At 49.6% G+C, this 19,270-nt stretch overlaps 1 protein-coding gene across 3 annotated transcripts in view; it reads right to left on the bottom strand.

Moving 5' to 3' along the window:
* Positions 1–2,092: 2,092 nt before the first annotated feature.
* Positions 2,093–19,270, bottom strand: part of LOC126540850 (uncharacterized) — a 55,967-nt gene continuing 38,789 nt past the window's right edge. For all 3 annotated transcript variants that reach the window (XM_055075991.1, XM_050187677.2, XM_072286292.1), the window contains 3 exons: positions 17,747–17,869; positions 7,580–7,655; positions 2,093–2,300 (listed from right to left, as the gene is read on the bottom strand). In XM_055075991.1, the coding sequence (XP_054931966.1) occupies positions 2,190–2,300; positions 7,580–7,655; positions 17,747–17,869 (310 nt within the window). In that variant the 3' untranslated portion in view covers positions 2,093–2,189. The remainder of the gene's footprint in view (positions 2,301–7,579; positions 7,656–17,746; positions 17,870–19,270) is intronic.

The following is a 19,270-nucleotide window of genomic DNA, read 5'->3' as shown; positions in this document are numbered from 1 at the left end:
GCTAGTATCATCTCCAACCAGACTGCTTTGCTGGTAGTCATTTCATGCTTACATCTACTCTCGATTACGCGATTAAGGATTACGCCGAAGCTGAAGCTGGAAAAGCAATCCTGTACAAGTCTACGGAAGTGAGCGTGCTGGGCTTCCGTAAATAGCAGCCGCACACCTGGCCGGGAGCACGCGATCGTGCCGGCTTTACCATTAGCCAGCCGCTCCAGCACTGTACCTACCACGTGAGTGAAGAAACTTTATTGCAGGTCCGGCGAGCACGCGCCCTCGTCGCGCACCCGGCTAGTCCCACGTCGGGACCGGCAGGTCTAGCCCACCGGTCCGGTCGCGGGCACGCCGGACGGCCAGGATTTGCTTTTTTGGAGCGGGGCTACGCAGAAGCGAGTCCCACTCCTCCTTGATGAACATGGGGTATGTCGACCCGCACTCCCAGAGCATGTGAGGTAGAGTGGAGGTCTGGCCGCAGGACGGGCAGGCGTCGTCGCGATACACGTCGGGGTAAGCCTCGTGGAGAAGGACAGACACGGATATGTGCTGGCCTGTAGAAGCCTAAGCGAAACGGTTTGCATCTATTCAACTTTGGTTGAGGGGGTGGAAAGTCCCTTCTAGACATGAAGAATTTAATAATCTCGTTGTGAGTAGTGGGAGCGTCCCTGTGACCGTAGAGAGGAGGGGAGTCAGGGCTCTTTATAGAGGAAGCGCAGTCGGTGAGGTCACGCGCAGCCTCGTGAGCAGACTCACTGATGTTCGGGGGAACACCCTCGACCGACCCTACGTGAGCGAGAAACCAGGGAATTGAATGGTTTGTGAGAGCATATGGACTCGAGCCGCTAAGAAGACGAACAGCTTCCTTGGCGATGCAACCCTTCTGAAAAGCCCTAACTGTGGTTTTGGAATCACTATAGATTTCGGACCCACGACCGTCTAGCAGGGCGAGGGCGATGGCGACTTGCTCGGCGACTCCGGGGTCTGAAGTGCGAATCGAGGCGCTATTGGAAATCTTGCCACTCGAGTCGACCACGACGACGGCAAAAGCCTTCCTGTCACTGTAGTCTACTACAACGTAGTAAAGTGCTCTACTACAACGCAGTCTGATCTAAAAGTGTCATCTCCGTGCTACCCCCGCCGTCGCGATTGTGCTGTCATCACCATAGCTATCCTGCCATAGCCTTGTGATGAAGGAGCATTTCTGGGGTGGTAATTGGCGAAATCAAGTCCCCAGAAAATGCTCATATTTACCGTCGAAAATTAGGCCAAATTACATTTTTTCTTCAATGCTCATTTATTATGAAGTTTTCTCAGTGTCGAATTTATTTATGCAGCATTTGTGTGGCGCATGCAATTTACTTCTGCAACATTTCTTTAACTGGTCCCAGAATATGGTCATATTTGCCGACGAAAATTAGGCCCAATTATTCTTCTCTTCTGTGCCCATTTAATATGAAGTTTTCTTAGCGTCGAATTTATTTATGCAGCATTTATTTGTGCGGCGCATATCATTTACTTCTGCAAGAATTCTTTAACCGCTTAACGGAAGCACTTTAGCCGCAGATTTTAATGTGCCCCGTAATCGCAATACGCTAAAGTCTCTAATACGGGCCCCATTACAAAAAGTACCAAGTGCTTTGAAATTGAGGTCACATAGGGCCAGATAAAGCGTAATAAACGCAGTCAGTTTTCAAGAAAGAAAACGCAAGAAACGCCGATGACAATTATTGTCTGGAGCAAAGGCGCATGCCAAAGAGCCTTCAATTTTGCGAAAAAAGAAGAAATAAACTATGGGGTTTTACGTGCCAAAACCACTTTGATTATGAGGCACGCCGCAGTGGGGTACTCGGGAAATTTGGACCACCAGGGGTTCTTTAACGTGCACCTAAGTCTAGTACACGGGTGTTGTCGCCGTTCGCGCCCATCGAAATGCGGCCGCCACCTTAAAAAGACTGCAGCCACTGGGCAGGTAGTTCAGCAGGAGAGTACGATTGCAAAAAAAAGGGCAAATAAGTTCTATTGAGCATCACCATTCGAAGACAGTCGTCATTCGCAAAGCCCACTGTTGAATCTAGTATGTTCACAGGCGTGGGAGGGCCAAAGCAATTTATTTAGAGGTAGCTCCATATCGGGGAGTGGCTGGCACCACGCAGTTGGGCCTCCTTGCGCTGGCCCACTTAAGGCGTCGGCAGTCAGTAGTAGATCCATTCTCGGAGGGGCGCATTCACCGATACGAGGCTGGCCTCGAGTGCTTGCAACACAGTATCCGGAATACCCCCTTTGGATGCTGCTTCCGCCTTCACCTGTAAATTTAGGATAAAATGACCACTCGTTAGAGACACAGGGAGCACGAATAACACAATCCGAGCACGCCTGCGAGTCAATTAGCGTGTCGGGCCGGAAATACCAGCTTCCATAGGCGCATAAAGCGTTCAGTTAAATATCTACTCTGCAGCTGTGAAGAGTGTAAATGAATCTGTTGCTCAACTCCGGGATATTAATAACGACAACTTTAATATGTTTGCCCATAAGCGTCTACGAACGTGGCCGTAAGGTGGGCGCTGACAAGTTGATAAAACTTGCTGTATAGTAGTTAGAGCAGCGGCGCTAACAGTAAAAAATGGAAATGGAGGTTGTGCCCGAAGCGCAAATTAACGATACGCAGCCCGCCGTTGACCGGTCATCGCTAGAGGCTGGGGAGCCCTGGCTGCTTATCCGCCGGATGCGACGATGTTCATCTACTGCGAGTTTTCCTTTTGATTTCTTGGAGCTTGTTGTTCTGTTGCTTTCAAAAAGGAAGGAAGAACACAGGAAGCAGGAGACAAACAATCGCACTAAGACCACCATCCTGGCTTGTAGCAGTCAAAACTGATGCGCGCGCCTGTCTATAGTTGGCGACTGACACTGTGTACCTTCAGTTATGCTTCGAGCACACGCTCCACTCTTCGCGTTTCAAGTTTTGCGTTTTTTCACTTGTAGGTAGTATGTATCGTAAATCAATTCTGCGGAAGCCCTCAAGGTAGGAAGAATCTTGAAGAAAAAAAGAACCATTGTCATGCACCTTACAGTAGCCGAACCTGAAACGGAAAGCCAATAAGGGTTTCTCGTTTTCGCACTTGATTTGTCGATTAAATTGCCCTCACTCTGCGATCTCCTTGCCTGCTGGTTAGTTCAGATGGTAGAGCGACCTTCTCGAACATGCGTTGGTCCCGGGTTGAATTCCTGGGCTACAGGACTAATTGTATTAAACCGCGACGCTTTATTTCCTGAGAAACGTGTATTGAATTGCCCTTGTAGCTTCGACATGTTTTTCCTGTCATTGGTTGCTGGCCCTATGCGACTACTCCTAAGAACAGCACTCACAAAACTGGCATTTCATGTTTCAATGAAAGTCTGTATGTGAAGAGCTTGGTCCGTTCAGTGCGGCAGCTTCGCCGTGGTGCACCACGCTGGATTGAGTGCGGCACTTTCAGCTTCACTGCGGACGACATGGCGCCCGCAGGGAAGGTAGGCAATCCGAATGCCACAGAAACACGCGTTGATAAGCGACCGTGCAGACTGTAACCTTCCTAACCTCCATGGCGAAGTGAACAGCACGCTTTGCGAGCTTCGACAGAGGGTTTGGGTTGTGAAAGACCATTAAAATGGTGCTAAGAAGTTCTGTATCTTGCAAAAGCCATACGCCTGCTGCCGAGACCGCACCGCTTACTCCATTGCCAGGAGAGAGAATCATCGAAGCAAGCTCATTCTTTGTCGTTGGCTTGCGTTACTGCGGGCCCCACTACACGCGTCATACGGCTGCTACCAGCATGAGGGCACACATCCTGATCTTCTCGTGTGCCGTCACCCACGCCATTAATTTAGAAATGACGATCAATAAGACGAAAGAAGAGAGTTGTTCCACACTTCCGGCCTTCCGTCGTTTTATATTGTGGCGTTGCATCTCCGACACCGTATACTCGGATAACGCACTCTATTTCCACAGCTGTGCGCGAATGTTTAAGGCCATTCTGCCGGCTGTCCAAGACACGCTGCTGATGTCAACATCAAATGGAATGGATTTATGGATAGATGGCTGTTATGAGCGTCCATTTGAAACAGGGCGGTGGGTTGCGACACCAAGCTTTTATTTTATTGCCTAATGTCCAACTCATGTTAAACAAAAAAAATATAAACACAAACACGATGAATTCCCATAACCAAAGCTTTTGAACACCTGTTGTGAGCTTTGTTTTTGTACGCCTACATTGTCGTTTGCCGACTTTTCTTCTACCAATCTTCCAATCGCTGCTTACTATTCTATATTTCGGACATGTTTACTTTAGCCCTAATCTCTCTGAACCCAAGGGCTTCAAGGAGGCCAGTTATTCCTAAATTGAGCGCTGGGCAGATACTCTTCACATTGTAGTCCAACATGGTCCATCGTTTCCCTAGCTTTACCGCGGCAAGCACGTGCTTCTTTTTCCTCCTTATATCTCGCTTTATAAGTGCGTGTTCTAAGGCATCCTGACCTCGCTTCGAAAAGTAATGAGCTTCACTTTGAGTTATCATAAATTGTTTCCTTCCCGATTTCGTTTTTTACCCCTTAAGTAGTTGCTCATGGCAGGTTCCTTCTCTATTGCCGTCACCCATGAGATTATCTCAGCCTCTCTGACTTTCCGCTTGACGCTCTTTGTTGCTGTTTTGGTCACCATACAGGCCGCGTACTTGCTGGTGAGCTTCCTAGTTCATTTCTTCCACTGCAAATAATGTTATTCCTGTAGAAATACCTAACCACTCTGCCAGACAATTTACTTTCTTCCATATCCCTCAGTCGTTTTTCATAATTAATTTGAATGTGAGCTTCCCTCAATTCAAAAACTTGTGCAGTCCGTATCAGTGATCCCTGCACTGCTTCATTTGCAGTCTTCCCGTGAGCGCCCAATGCGAGGCATCCCACTGACCTTTGGTTGCCATGGAGTCCTGATTGTACCACTGATTTCAAGCAAACCGCATTTCCAAATGTAAATCCTGGAAACGTTACACATTACCAGATATCCCGGAGCACCTTCAACCTATTGTATCCCCATAGCGCTCTGTGTTTCATCATGACCGCATTTATCTTCCCTTTATCCTAACTATTCTTTCCTCTGTTTCCATAAATCTATTACTTCCGTTTGTCCATAAACCAAGGTTCTGATACCTCGCTTTATATTTTTTTTTACGCGAGGCATTTCCCGGCCCTGTATTGTCACTGTCGGTTCGCCGTTTTCATTGAATACCATAACACCTGATTTCTTGACGCTGAACTTCAGACCTAACTTATCGTCTTCCTGTGCACAGATATTAGACAGACGTTGCATATCACTTTCCTTGTCAGCTAGCACTACAATGTCGTCCGCATAAAACAAACCTGCACGCTGCTGCTTTACAACTGTACCCGCCTGTTTGTATGCGAGATTAAACCCGATATTACTTCCAGCGCCCTTTCCATCCTCACCATGTACATCATAATCAGCAGTGGTGATAAAGGGTTCATTACGCAAAAAAGAGGTGAGGCGTGCGGACGGGACACAAGAGTAGAGAAGTGGACAACACGAACGCCGACTATCAACTGAAGGGAGCACTGAGCCGAAAAAAGAAAGAAGACACGAAACTCATCTGCGCAAGCTCAGGAATGGTATCACCACGTGTCAGTCGGGTACACAACTGAGAGATAACTGTTAAGGCACTTAATCTTTTCCTTTTGTAAAGTAATCGAAGGCTGACTCACGCACGCACTTCCACCATTAAAGATATGCCATGCCTCTACCATAAGACGCGTATCTTCATCCTTAAAGAAATGAAATTATGGGGTTTTACGTGCCAAAACCACTTTCTGATTATGAGGCACGCCGTAGTAGAGGACTCCGGAAATTTCGACCACCTGGGGTTCTTTAACGTGCACCTAAATCTAAGTACACGGGTGTTTTCGCATTTCGCCCCCATCGAAATGCGGCCGCCGTGGCCGGGATTCGATCCCGCGACCTTGTGCTCAGCAGCCTAACACCATAGCCACTGAGCAACCACGGCGGGTATCTTCATTCTTATGCCTGTACAATATCGCGCATTCATCAAACTATGCCGTGCAGTTACAATCTTGACAATGTGGGGAAAGATTAGAAGGCGATCCACAGGTTAACGACCTTTTATGTTCCATTGGCCTCTGATCGATACACCGTCCCGTTCGCCCTAGGCGGTCTGTTGTGAGCGTCTGATACCGGAGCTACGAATACGATTGAAGTGGCCGTACTTGCTGTTTTTTCGGTCCGCGCACAACAGTCCTCTTTGTCAACTACCTCGGTTACGCGAAGGGACGTGGTGCTTGTGCACGACGACAGCGCAAATGCGCTGCTGTGGAAGCTGGGCAGAGTTCTGTCAGTGCACGCTGGAAAGGTCGGCATCGCGCGCGTTTGTGCATTTCTGCTAGCTTCTAGATAGACGATCAAAAGACCCGTTCGGAATGTGTGCGTTCTCGAAGCGAACTACCAAGAAGCAGATACCGAGTGATCACCTTGGCTCCTTGGGAATATGTTGAAGATCATTGCCGACAGGCGGCGACAGGGAGAACATAAGAGAAGGAAGAAGAGCAAGGCGCGAGCAATAGAATAAAAAAGATTGAGTCCTTGGACTAGGGCTTGGGTCTTTACACGCCTCAGTCTGCGAAGATACAATACTTCCTTTTGGAATTTAGCGCCGTCCATTTTCGACAGACATACACGTGACACGCGGTAGAGGGTGAAAAGCGGAGGAATGAAGCCATGCCATTATGGATTCTGTTGCTGTGCTTGAAAAGTCCCTTTGCCGTTGTCGTGCCATGAACGCGTACCGCATGCTCTGGTGCTGCTTATTTCGTGTACTGGAGATTGAGTTGGTATTCTTTACCAATTCAATCTGCCTTCCGTTTGTCCTTGTGATGATGGACTTGTTAGTTTTATAGCTGTCGCTGGCAACCATAAAGGTGCAGTTGAATCGCACATGTTACCTCGACTATCAGCATGGAAGCGCATGTGTATTTGTTTATATCCTATTCTTGTTTACGTTGAAAGCCTTCGCCCACGATGAACCAAGTAAAGAATATTCCAAGGCGTTAGCCGGAAAATGACCGCTTTACGTAAAAGCTCGCCTTTTCCCGCCAGAATGACCAGCTTTGTGAGTGACGCCGCGTGTTTGTAAAGTTCTCCAAAACTTATCGCGGTCGGCTTGTTCTAAATTCTGAATTTCGCACATAAAATATGCAACTCGCATTGTTTAAACCATTTATTCATGTTGGCTCGACTTAACATTTAAGGACTCACCTAACTTCAGCGTGAAGTTAAAATACACCGAGGAAATTTCAGTTAAAGCGATTAAGCCAAATTTTAAATGTATTCCGTATAAGGGATATACGTCTTATTTTAGTGAATTGCTACGCAAGCTCTGGCCGCTTGTTTATTCTTGTTTTGAGGAGTCACATAAATCACAAGTATTCCTGTGCTCAAACTGTTCATGGTTACATCAAAGTATCTCACAATAAGCTATCCGGCGGAGCATGCATTTCGCATGTCTGTGTAGAGGTACTAACCTTTTGCAGCTCTCCTGTCGTTCGTACGAGTTTCAAGATTGCAGCGCTCTTCAGAAATTTTTGGTACACGGCAGCCCTGCGCAGTGACATGGAAATAATGAATTATCAGTGGTGTTAAAGCATTACTCAGAATCGCTGCATTAAAACCATTTATCGGCAGTCAGCACTTCCCCATAGACGCGGAGCAAAACCAGGACCTGGCCGAACGGTAATAAGGCACAATGGCGAGTAACGAATGGTGAGTAACATACAGAATGGCGAAAACACGGGGAAGGCGGGAGATGGAAATTCAAGACGATGAACAAAATAAGAATAAGGTGAAAGCAGCAGTCAACGTTTCGACAAGTGGACTTGTCTTCTCGGCGAGTAACGTTGAACGCGTGGTTGTGCGTTGAACGGCGGCGTTATATGCGAATGTGGTGATTGGGAAAATTGCGTCCCAATTTGATGTGGTTGAATATAGGTGGTTATCATGCCAGAGACCGTACAATCAAATCGCTCAGTCAGGCTATTGGTCTGAGGATGGTAACTTGAAGTAGTCTTGTGAGTTGTACCAGAGGCTGTGGGGGGGGGGGGGGGGGAACCCTTCGCCTAACATTTCTGATAGAAATGTTTTTCCGCGGTCGCTCAGAAGGACATGATGGGTGCCGTGTCGTAGGATTATCGCTTGAAGGATGAAGGCAGCAACTTCGGAAGCAGATGTAGAACTGACACAAGCTGTTTCGGCATAGCGCGTAAGGGGTTGATGGCTGTAACTTTCAATCGACTACTGGCGGGAGTCATGGGAAGTGGCCCATATAGATCAATGCAAAGAACCTCGAACGGTTCCGTAGGACACGAGACAGTTAGTAGCTGCCCGGCAGCACCGGACGTTGGCCGCTTTCGACGCTGGCAAACGCCACAGGAAGCGACGGATCTCGCCACACTGGTAGACAGGTCAAGCGAGTAGAAACCACTTCTTATGCGGTCGTAAGTTTTCTGGATGCCAAGGTGGCCCGAAATCAAATCATCATGAAAGGCCTGAAGGACACGAGCACAAAGGCAACGAGGTAGTACGTCAGGATGATGGATATGGCGGCACAGCATGGAATTTTTCAGCTTCAATTGTGTCAGCTGTCGATGGAGCCTGGCGTGAGGCGGGCGCGAAGCCGGTCTATAATTCTATAATACGCGTAGGTCGTACGAGTCAACGAGTTGTTGAGACGGAAATGATTCATGGTCGTTCGAAGTGAGATGGTCAAGAGCAGCGAAGGACAATATCGCCGTTGAAGGGACGTCACTGGAGGTGGTTGTGGAATCATAGATGAATGTGGCTGTAGGAAGCGTCCCGCGAGAAAGAGTGTCTGAGTCTTGGCGCCTTTTACCAGACTTGTAGATTATCTCAAAGTCATTCTCTTGCCGATTCAGAATCCAGCGACCAAGACGTCCAGAGAAGATTTTGGGCGTGGAAAGCCAAGATAAGGCGTGATGGTCCGTAACGACGGTAAAACGGCGGCCGTGCAAATAATGGCGAAACTTCTGGACGGACCAAACAACAGCTAGGTATTCCTGCTCGGTGATGGTATAGTTCTCGGCAGGTGTGAGTACACGGCTGGCAGATGCAAAGACTCTCATGCGAAGAGTTTTCTCATTGGAGGAGGACAGCATCAATTTCATGGCCGCTTGGGTCCGTGTGCAAGAGTGTGGGGGGCAGCCTCGTCAAAATGACACAAGACAGGTTAAGATGAGAGGGCGCCCTTCAGCTGGTCAAAGACAGGTTTAGATTTCGGTGACCACACGAAGGGAGCACGAGAACGAAGCAAGTTGTGTAAAGCAGCAGCTATAGAGGCGAAGGCACGTATAAATCGGCGAACATAGGAGGGGATACCAAGAAAACTGCGTAGTTCTTTGGTCTCTTCTGGTAGAGCAAAGCGAAGCACCGCCAAAATTTTGTCAGGATCAAGTCGAATACCATCTTTGCTCCCAATATGACTTAACACCTTGATCCCCTTGTTTGCCACTTTTTGGTGTTGAACTGAAAGCCAGCGTTAGCGAGGCATGTGAGAACCTCGTCCAGACTTTGCAGCTGTTGTGCAAATGTCGATGAGAAAATAGCGATATCGTCCAGATATCACAATCATGTCTTCCACTTCAGGCCACACTTCAGGCCACACTTCATGCCACACTTCATGCCACACTTCATGCCACACTTCATGCCACACTTCATGCCACACTTCATGCCACACTTCATGCCACACTTCATGCCACACTTCATGCCACACAGAACAGTGTCAGTCAGGCGCTCAAAAGTTGCTGGAGCATTGCAGAGGCCGAAGGACACGACTCATGAAGACCATCTGGGGTTGCAAACGCTGTTCTTTATTATTCGTCTTCGCACATCAGAATTCGTCAGTAACCTCAACACAGATAAAGACTGGAGAAGTACTCGGCATCTTGCAGAGAATCGAGGGCATCGTCAGTGCGATGCATGGGGTATAAATCCTTGCGCGTGATCTTGTTGAGCTCTCGGTAGTCGACACAAAATCGCACGGAGCCATCTTTCTTACGGACAGAAATGGTAGGAGACGACCAAGGGCTAGCAGAGCGGTGGATTACCTCACGTTGCAGCATGTCGGCGACGTTTTCCTCAATAATCTTGCGCTCAGCTAGAGACACGCGATACGGCCGGCAACGTACGATGGATCTGCCATTTGTCAGAATTCGATGCGCTGTAATGGAAGTCTGTCATAATCTCGAAGAACGGGCGTCAAATGAACTTTTATGCTTCTTCAGCAAAGTAAGTAACTGTTACGTCTGCGAAGGGGTCAAGTCAGGGCTGATTACGGCTGCAAGAGTGGAGGTAGAGAGAGAATGTCCAGCAGACGGGATTTCAGAGGAAGCAGCCCAAAGGGGAACAACAGAGAGAGGCTCAGAATCAATAACGCAAGCCAAAGTGGCGCCTTTAGAAAGAGGAATTTTCTCACGCGTTGTGTTCCTTGCGGCGAAAAGCGCAGACCCATTGTCAATTCTAACTAGGCCTGATACAATGGCTATCCCCTTCGGGAAACAATGCATAGAAGATAACATTAACGCATCTCCATAGTCGACGTCAGATGTGATGGTCAGAATTTCCCTGGAGCATGGAGATAGCTCGGTATCTTCTGCAGCGGGCAGACGAAGTGGCTTGCCTTTATCGTCGCCAAAAGAATAACCGGTGCCGATCACATGCGCACGTTGCCTAGAACATATAGCAGCAGAAGCAGAGGCAAGGAAATCTCATCGTAAAGTGAGGCGGTGGGAGCATGGCGACAGCACAGCAAACTGTATAACGCTGTAGGTCATTGCATGCACAGTACAAAACGCGGAAGGCCGGATTGTGCCCCTTGAGCTGCAACCAGCGGCGGTCCATCGTAAGGCGTTGTAGCTTTCCTGAGACGCCTACACAAATCAGCATGCACAACAGATAATGTCGCACCGGTGTCCACCAAAGCTTCAACTTGCACACATTCAACGAACACAGGTATCATATTGTTACGTAGGAAGACGCAGGTGAAAAGCTATATACAAGTATATTTACACGGGAATACGCCGCACTTGGCCAAGAGGGAACAGCCCGCGCTAGCCTCCAATCGTCGTCGTCATCTTCACACTGCTCGCCTCTTCGTCATTGCAAATACTGTTCCGCAGAACTATCCCCGGCGGCAAAAGCGCCGCCCCGGAGCGACTAAAGACCGGACTCGGAAGCAGTGCAGCAGGCCTTGAGCCTACTGACGTGCACGACATCACTAGTAGCCAGAGTAGAGGACGAGGTTGAACTCACAGGAGGAATTTCGTACGTCACAGGCGTCACCTGGCGCTGCACGCGGTAGGGCCCTGTGTATCGCGAAAGGAGATTCTCTGAAAGTCCGACGTGACGAGAGGGCGACCACAGCAGCACGAGCGCACCAGGCGAAAACTGTACGTGACGATGGCGGGCGTTGTACTGACGCTGCTGAGTGGTTTGCGAGGCCGTCAGTCGAGCACGGGCAAGCTGGCGTGCATGGTCGGCGAGGGTGATGGCGTCGCGCGCATACTCGCTTGTTGAGATCGCAGCAGGAGGAAGTACCGTGTCAAGGAGCAAGGTCGGTTCGCGACCGTACAGTAGGTAAAATGGAGAAAATCCGACGGTGTCGTGCAGGGAAGAATTATACGCAAACATATCCGCGAACGGATGCGTCGGTATGTGTAGAGCGCAGACGCTCGATGAGTGCTCCCAGCGATAGGTCTCGGTACTGCTCATCGGCGATGTTACCGAAGGCAGACACAGAAAATGCCGTTGGCGGTACTACTGCTGGCGTCGTCAGGCTCATCTACCGGGTAGCGAGACAGACAATCAGCGTCCTTGTGTAGTCGACCACATTTGTAGGTGAGAGTATACGAATATTCTTGGAGGCGTAAGGCCCAGCGACCAAGTCTTCCTGTAGGATCTTTCAGTGAGCATAACCAGCAAAGCGCGTGATGGTCTGTAACAACGGAAAAGGTTTGGCCATATGAGTATGGGCGGAACTTCGCAACCGCCCAAACTAGGGCCAGACACTCACGCTCAGTGATGGAATAGCTGCGCTCCGAGGGTGAGAGGAGCCTGCTGACGTAAGCGATAACACGGTCGTTGCCGCGCTGGCGTTGTGCCAGTACTGCGCCAATTCCGTCACCTGTGGCATCAGTACGGACTGCGGTAGGCGTCGAAGGATCGAAATGGGCCAGAACAAGAGGCGTTATGAGAAGGTCGATTAGATTCGAGAATGCAGAGGCCTCGTTATCGCCCCACTGGAAAGGGGCGTCTTTTTCCAAAAGCTCGGTTAGTGGTTGTGCTATGGTCGCGAAATTTTTCACGACACGGCGGAAGTACGAACAAAGGCCGATGAAGCTGCGCACATCCTTGACACACTTCGGAACAGGGAAGTGCGTAACAGCATGGTCTTGCCTGGGTCCGGTTGCACTCCGTTCGCGTCAACGAGATCTCCAAGGACGATAATCTGGCGCCGGCCGAATTGGGACTTCGATGCGTTGAGTTGCAGACAGGCTCGACGAAAAACGTCCAGGAGTGCTGAGAGGCGCTCGAGGTGCGTAGCGAACGTTGGGGAGAATACTATGACGTCGTCCAAGTAGCACAGGCACGTGGACCGTTTGAAACCGTGAAGAAGGGAGTCCGTCATGCGTTCAAAAGTGGCAAGAGCGTTACATAGACCAAACGGCATCACTTTGAATTGATAAAGACCGTCAGGTGTTACAAAAGCAGTCTTCTCGCAGTCGAGATCATCCACGGCAATCTGCCAGTAGCCGGAGCGAAGGTCAATAGAGGAAAAGTAGCGAGCGCAATGGAGGAAGTCAAGGGCGTCATCAATCCGAGGTAGGGGATACACGTCCTTTTAGGTAACCCTGTTTAGGTGCTGATAATCCACGCAAAAGCGCCATGAGCCGTCCTTCTTTCTTACCAGTACAACAGGTGACGCCCATGGACTACATGACGGTTGAATAATGTTCTTGGCAAGCATTTTGCGAACTTCTGCGTGAATAACTCGACGCTCAGCCGGTGACACTCGATACGGGCGTCAATGAATAGGAGGGGCATCGCCGGTATTAATGCGATGTTTAACAGCTGTAGTTTGGGCCAAAGGACGATCGTTAAAATCAAAAATATTGTGGTAGGAACACAGCACGTGGTAAAGCTGATGAGCGTGTTGGGACGGCATGTGAAGCGCAATCATTTTCTGTAAGTCGGCGATGGTACAAGTTGCCGACTGCGACGGTAGATGAGGATCGGCTGAATTGCCGACTGCAATAGATGCTACAGAGTGATCCTCGAATGAGCAAAGCTGGGCCAGAGACATCCCGCGTGGCAGCACTTGTGTCGTCAAGCCAAAATTGACCACTGGCAGGCAGACGCAATTCGCCGTAATAGATAAAACTGCATGAGGTACTGCGATCCCGTGTGTAAGTAGGACGTCTTGCATCGGAGCCGCGATGTAGTGACCGTGGGGCACAGGTGGGGATGACACTAAGTCAACGTAAGTCAGTGCAGAAGGTGGCAAGCGAACGAAGTCGACGGAACTGGGGCGACTGGGGTGTGGTTCAGCGCGATCAAGAACTGGCAGATCAAGGCGGAGAGTACTGGCGGAACAATCGATGAGAACAGAATGTGCGGAGAGGAAGTCTAAGCCGAGGATGATGTCGTGGGGACAGTGGGCGATGAATGAATAGCACGATAGTGGAGCGATCAGCGAAGGAGACACGGGCGGCACACATACCAATTACGGGGGCTGTTATGCCATGGGCGACACGGACAACAGGCGTTGTGGCGGGCGTGATTATTTTCTTCAGGCGGTTACGAAGATCAGCGCTCATTACCGACAGATGCGCCCCAGTGGCTATAAGAGCAGATGCAGAAACACCGTCAACTTGCACGTCAAGTAGGTTCAGATGAGTGGGCAACGTCAGTAGAGGATTTGGTGGCGTAGGGAGCAATGCAGCGTCACCTAGAGGCGCTGCATCCTATAGTTTTCCGGCTGGGAGCGGCGTCCGAAGGGAGTCGGCGAATAGGAGGGACGGGGCTGGGGAGAGCGAGATTGTCGTCGTTGGGGCGAAGGCGAACGAGAATAGGAGCGGTTCGGCGCAGGAGAATCAGTGGCGGCATTATCGGAGCGTGCGGCATAGGGACGAGAAGAGCCACCTGAGGGACGAGAGTAGGCACTGTAAGTAGACCGGGTCGGGGAACTCCAGCGACTGGGACAGTGCCGAGAAATGTGCCCGATTCGATGGCAGTGAAAACAAATCGGCTTGTCGTCAGCAGTGCGCCATTCAGATGGGTTGCGGAAACGTGGTGGGTAAGAAAATGTGGGACGGGGCGGAATTGAAGAAGCCGGGTGGGTATCAGGGCGATGGGCCGAGCAGATGGTGTGAAGACCCATGTTTTCGAACTCGTGGCGGACAACTGCCTGGATAAGGGAAACCGTGATTGCAGGTGTGTTGGTGGGGCTGGAGTCGAAGGCAGCCGGATAGGCGACGTGGATCTCACGCCGGACGATCCTGGTAACATCGCCAGTGTTGTTGGTACGAGGAGCGTCGGCACAGGAAGATGTCGCTGGGGTATTGGGCACACGGGCAAACTGCTGGTTGATACGTCGGCTTTTAGCGAGTTCCAGGCGGCGGCAATCTTTTATAACTGCATCCACCGTCGCCACGTTTTGAAAACGAGCAAGTTGAAGGCGTCATCGGCAATGCCTTGGAGAATGTAGGAAACCTTGTCGGAATCAGTCATATATGCATCAAGTTTGCGGCACAGAGCCAAGACGTCCTGAATGTACGTGACGTAGAGCTCCGTTGACGTCTACACACGGCTGGATAAGCCCTTCTGTGCGGCAAGTTGGTGACCGTATGGGTTGCCGAACAAGACTCGGAGCTTTTCCTTAAGCGAATCCCAACTGGTGAGCTCATCTTCGTGCGTCCAAAACCAAACTCTAGGTGTGCCACCGAGGTAAAAGACTACGTTGGCGAGCATGATAGTAGGGTGCCCCGGTTATTGCGGCTGACGTGTTCGTACAGGCTGATCTAGTCCTCGACGTTTTCCCCATCTATGCCCGATAATACGCCAGGATCACGGGGAGAGTGATGTAGGTCGTCGAAGTGGCAGCAGGTGTCGGAGGCGGCTGAGTCGAGTTGTCATCGCCGGGAGCCATGACGGAAGGCTCGACGTACCGTCCACTGCGAAGCTCCGTGACGAGGTACAGGGAACGTCCACCTTCACCAGATATGTTACGTAGGAAGATGCCGGCGAAAAGCTATATACAACTATACAGGGGTATACGCCCCACTTGGCCAAGAGGCAACAGCCCGCGCTAGCATCCAATCGTCGTCGTCGTCGTCGTCTTCACACTGCTCGCCTCTTCGTCATTGCAAATACTGTTCCGCAGCAATATTACAAGGGCGCGTTGGAGGAATCGTAGTCCTGTCGTTAAATGCAGTTTTCCCTCCGAAAACCGCATTACTTAGTTTTTTGGGCGGCGCTCAGAGGCGAACAAGGTATGCCGGAGCGGTGACGAGGAGCGGCGGAAGGGCGAAGGTGAGCGGCATCTGGTGCTGCGGTAACCGTTCAGTGTCTCGATCGTTGCGGGCGGAGATGTGCAACGATGCGCAACGGACACGTAACGCTGGCTTTGAGAAGGGACCCCACCAGAATCCGCATCGCGTTCACACGTGTCGTACCAGCGACGCTGATATTGTTGGCGCTTGCGGCAAAAACACGATATAAGGCCGTGACAACCACAGTAAGAGCGGACGAGATGATCGTCAAGGCGGCTAGTAGGGGGCGCTAGATGCGCTGGAAGATAGTGCGGTAAGATGGGGCGGCGGAACTCAAGTGCCTCTACCCACATACCTGGACGTATGTGGGCAGAGGTAGCATTGAACGGACGCCGGTTGGAGGCGAGGAGCAGGAGGATCTGCATGTACAGAGCAAGTCACGGACGCGAGCGTTTGATGACGTCACGCAAAGCTGCGCCAGAAGGCTGAGGAGGAAGGACGAACGCAGATGAAAAGCCGGGTGAATGAAGTCTCGCAGATGATCGCCCGAGTGATTACATGCAGGTCAGGGTGAGACGTGGAAAGACGTCAAGACGATATCAGCAACGGTAGTCGAGTTCCTCACGGCGAACGCGTTGAAGGCCACAGTCCCAATACCTTGAAGAATATGAGGCACCCTGTCCGACTATGCCATATCATCACTGACGCGGTGCCAGAGTGCAAGCACATCCTCCATGTACGACGTGTAAACTCACCGGAGTGTTGTTTGCGACCATCTAGAGTTTTCTTCGCAAGGGCGGAGCGAACCACCGGCGTTCCAAATACTTGCCGAAGCTGCTGTTTGAAGGTTGTCCAATCGGAGAAATCAATCTCATTGTTGAAAAACCAGGTCTTCGCCACACCCATCAGATAAAACGACACATGCCGGATCTTGAAGAGATCACACAACCGCTTAGCAGAGCTTACGCGCTCGTAATCGTGCGACCATCCCTCAACGTGTTCACCCCTAAGATCTTCACTGCGAAGCGAATGGTTGTGGATCATGCTGGTGGCTACTGATGATCAATAAGGTACGGCTTGCGGTGTCGAGATGGTTAGGGTAGAAGTGCCAGGCTTCTTGTCCTGCGGCATGCTGGCGAACAGTGGGCACAAGTGCTAACCGGAACGAAGCTCCAGGATGTAGGTCAGGCATGCAGGACGGCTGACGAAGAAACACCTTCACCACTTGCGACGTTTATTGAGCCCTAGAGACGCGGTGAAGGACCCTCGACACAGTCCACTATGATGATACTCCTACACGCACGATGAAGAAGGGCACACACATGATGACGATAATATACTGATGAAGAAGTGATCTTATGATCACCCTACGTCGACCAATCTTCATCTCTCTCTCTCTCTTGATATATATATATATGTATAATATATATATATACATATATATATATATATATATATATATATATATATGATATGCACGAAATCTCTAAAAAATTGCCTACGGAAGCAGCACAATTCTAACCCTTCATCTAAATTACTCCCTGAGGCGGCCATTACTTCTAAGGGAAATGAAAATGTTCAATTGCAGAATTAGCGCAATCACTCTAATTAACTTTCTAATTACTTTATGCAACATATTTGAATATACGAATTACAATCGCCGAGTTCACGCGGCGCATCCGCTTGGAACGAATACTCTGGACAGCACCATTTCCGAGATATTAATATTCAAAGTGTTCGACGAAATGCTTTGGCGTTTCAGTTATCTTTTAAAGAACCGCTGTTTCATGCATTGAAGCATGAAAGTAAGCCATAGACAGCTTCGCCGTAAGAAAGAAAAGAAAAAAAAAAAAAGGAGACAGTGTCGCAGACCCATATGAAGGAGAGGACAACATGGTTGACGTCAGAAGAGTTGCGAAGGGAATTCATGGTGACGACGATCTTCTGACGACTCGCCTTGGTTTGCCGAGTGCTGCGACACTTGGGTAACGATTAAACGGGCACACTTGCACGGGACGTACACGAAATGCAAGGCTGGCCGCAGATGCACTAAAGCGAGCCATACGGAAAAGACGGTCGAGAGCGCATGTGAGCATGCATGTATGCTCAAAAACGGAAACAGTCACTTACTCTGTAGGCAGTGTCGCTGTAGGAGCCAAGGTATCGAGTGCCAATTTACGCAGGCCGTATGGCACACGAATGGACCCGGCCTCTGCGTCTGTCCAGTCTTTCTCGAGCGCCAGTGTGTACTGCCTGCGAGTGCACCGTCATCAAGACCCTAATTTAGCACCACTTAATCTAGCACGCTGCTAGCTATCTCGAGACTTCAGTGCTTCAGGCGCGGAACTGCACGTCCTCTTTAACACTATTTTGGCTTCTAGCGCGAAGTGAAACACGGACACAGAAAGGAGCAGACAGGACGAGCGCTAACTCTCAACTAAATTTTTATTAAAACGAAGAACATATATATAGGTGATTGCAAAAACCGTAGCAAAAGAACATGACAAGGTAAAAAGCATCAGTTTAACATATCAGGAGACTTGAACAGGAAGGCAAAAAAAGAAAAGATGATTGCGGAGTTAAACATGTGTCCCCTTTAGTGCCTTGCAACACGGGTATAGTTTATCAGATTCCACTCGAGTGCGGGAAAGCTTACATTGGACAGAGTGGCAGGTGCATTAACATTAGACTAAAAGAACACAAACATTCACTAAACAACCCCAATGCATCACATTTAGCGGCACATTGTTTCGATTGTGATTGCAAACCTTTCTTTGAAGACACGAAAATTCTTTCTAGACACAGATGCCAAACGACGCGGGAAATTATCGAGGCATTCCACATAAAAAGATTAGGAGACACTTGCGTCAGTCATGCTTCGTTGTCTCTATTAGATTGCGAATTTCAGTACCTTCGCAATACATGTACTAATCTGAAGTAATTTTTGTTCTTTGACTTCGATACCCCCTGATATGTTAAACTGATGCTTTTTACCTTGTCATGTTCTTTTGCTACGGTTTTTGCAATCACCTATATATATATGTTCTTCGTTTTAATAAAAATTTAGTTTAGAGTTAGCGCTCGTCCTGTCTTCTGCTTTCTGTGTCCGTGTTTCACTTCGCGCTAGAAGCCAAAATCATGTTACCGTACCAACTCACCCAACCTTCTATCCTTTTGCATTACATCTCTTTAACACTGACCAACTTTAGCAGGGAATGACTTGCAGAGGTACAAGCACCTAGCCCTTAAGGTAACAACCATCCTTTCATTGTCTTATCGCAAGTAAAGGCCAAATATGTTTTTTTATTGTGCTAGCATAGGGAGTTTAAACGTAAAAAAAAGGAAGATGTTCGTGCCTGAAGTGTGGGAAGCCTGTCGCTTGCTAGAGTGACCACATGCTGCTGGTGCTGTCAGCCGAAGACAGTGCCGACAATGGGAGCGGGCATTGTCGGCGGTGCCACACACGCGGAGCCAGTGCTCTGCGCGTCAACTGAAGCGCCGTGAGCTCGTGTCTAAACCAACGAAAGGTGCGCGCGACGTCAGTGCCCACTCGGAACCGCCTATGTTACTGCTGTATGCGTCGGCGAGCGCTGCCCAAACCATTCTTCATCAGGCACCAAGGGAGAAGACACGTGAATAAATATTCTCTCGCGG

The sequence above is a fragment of the Dermacentor andersoni genome, chromosome 2 (assembly GCF_023375885.2).
Source record: "Dermacentor andersoni chromosome 2, qqDerAnde1_hic_scaffold, whole genome shotgun sequence".
NCBI classification, from domain to species: Eukaryota; Metazoa; Arthropoda; class Arachnida; order Ixodida; family Ixodidae; genus Dermacentor; species Dermacentor andersoni.
The sequence above is the reverse complement of the archived record's forward strand: the minus strand, read 5'-3'. Positions and strand labels throughout refer to the sequence as shown.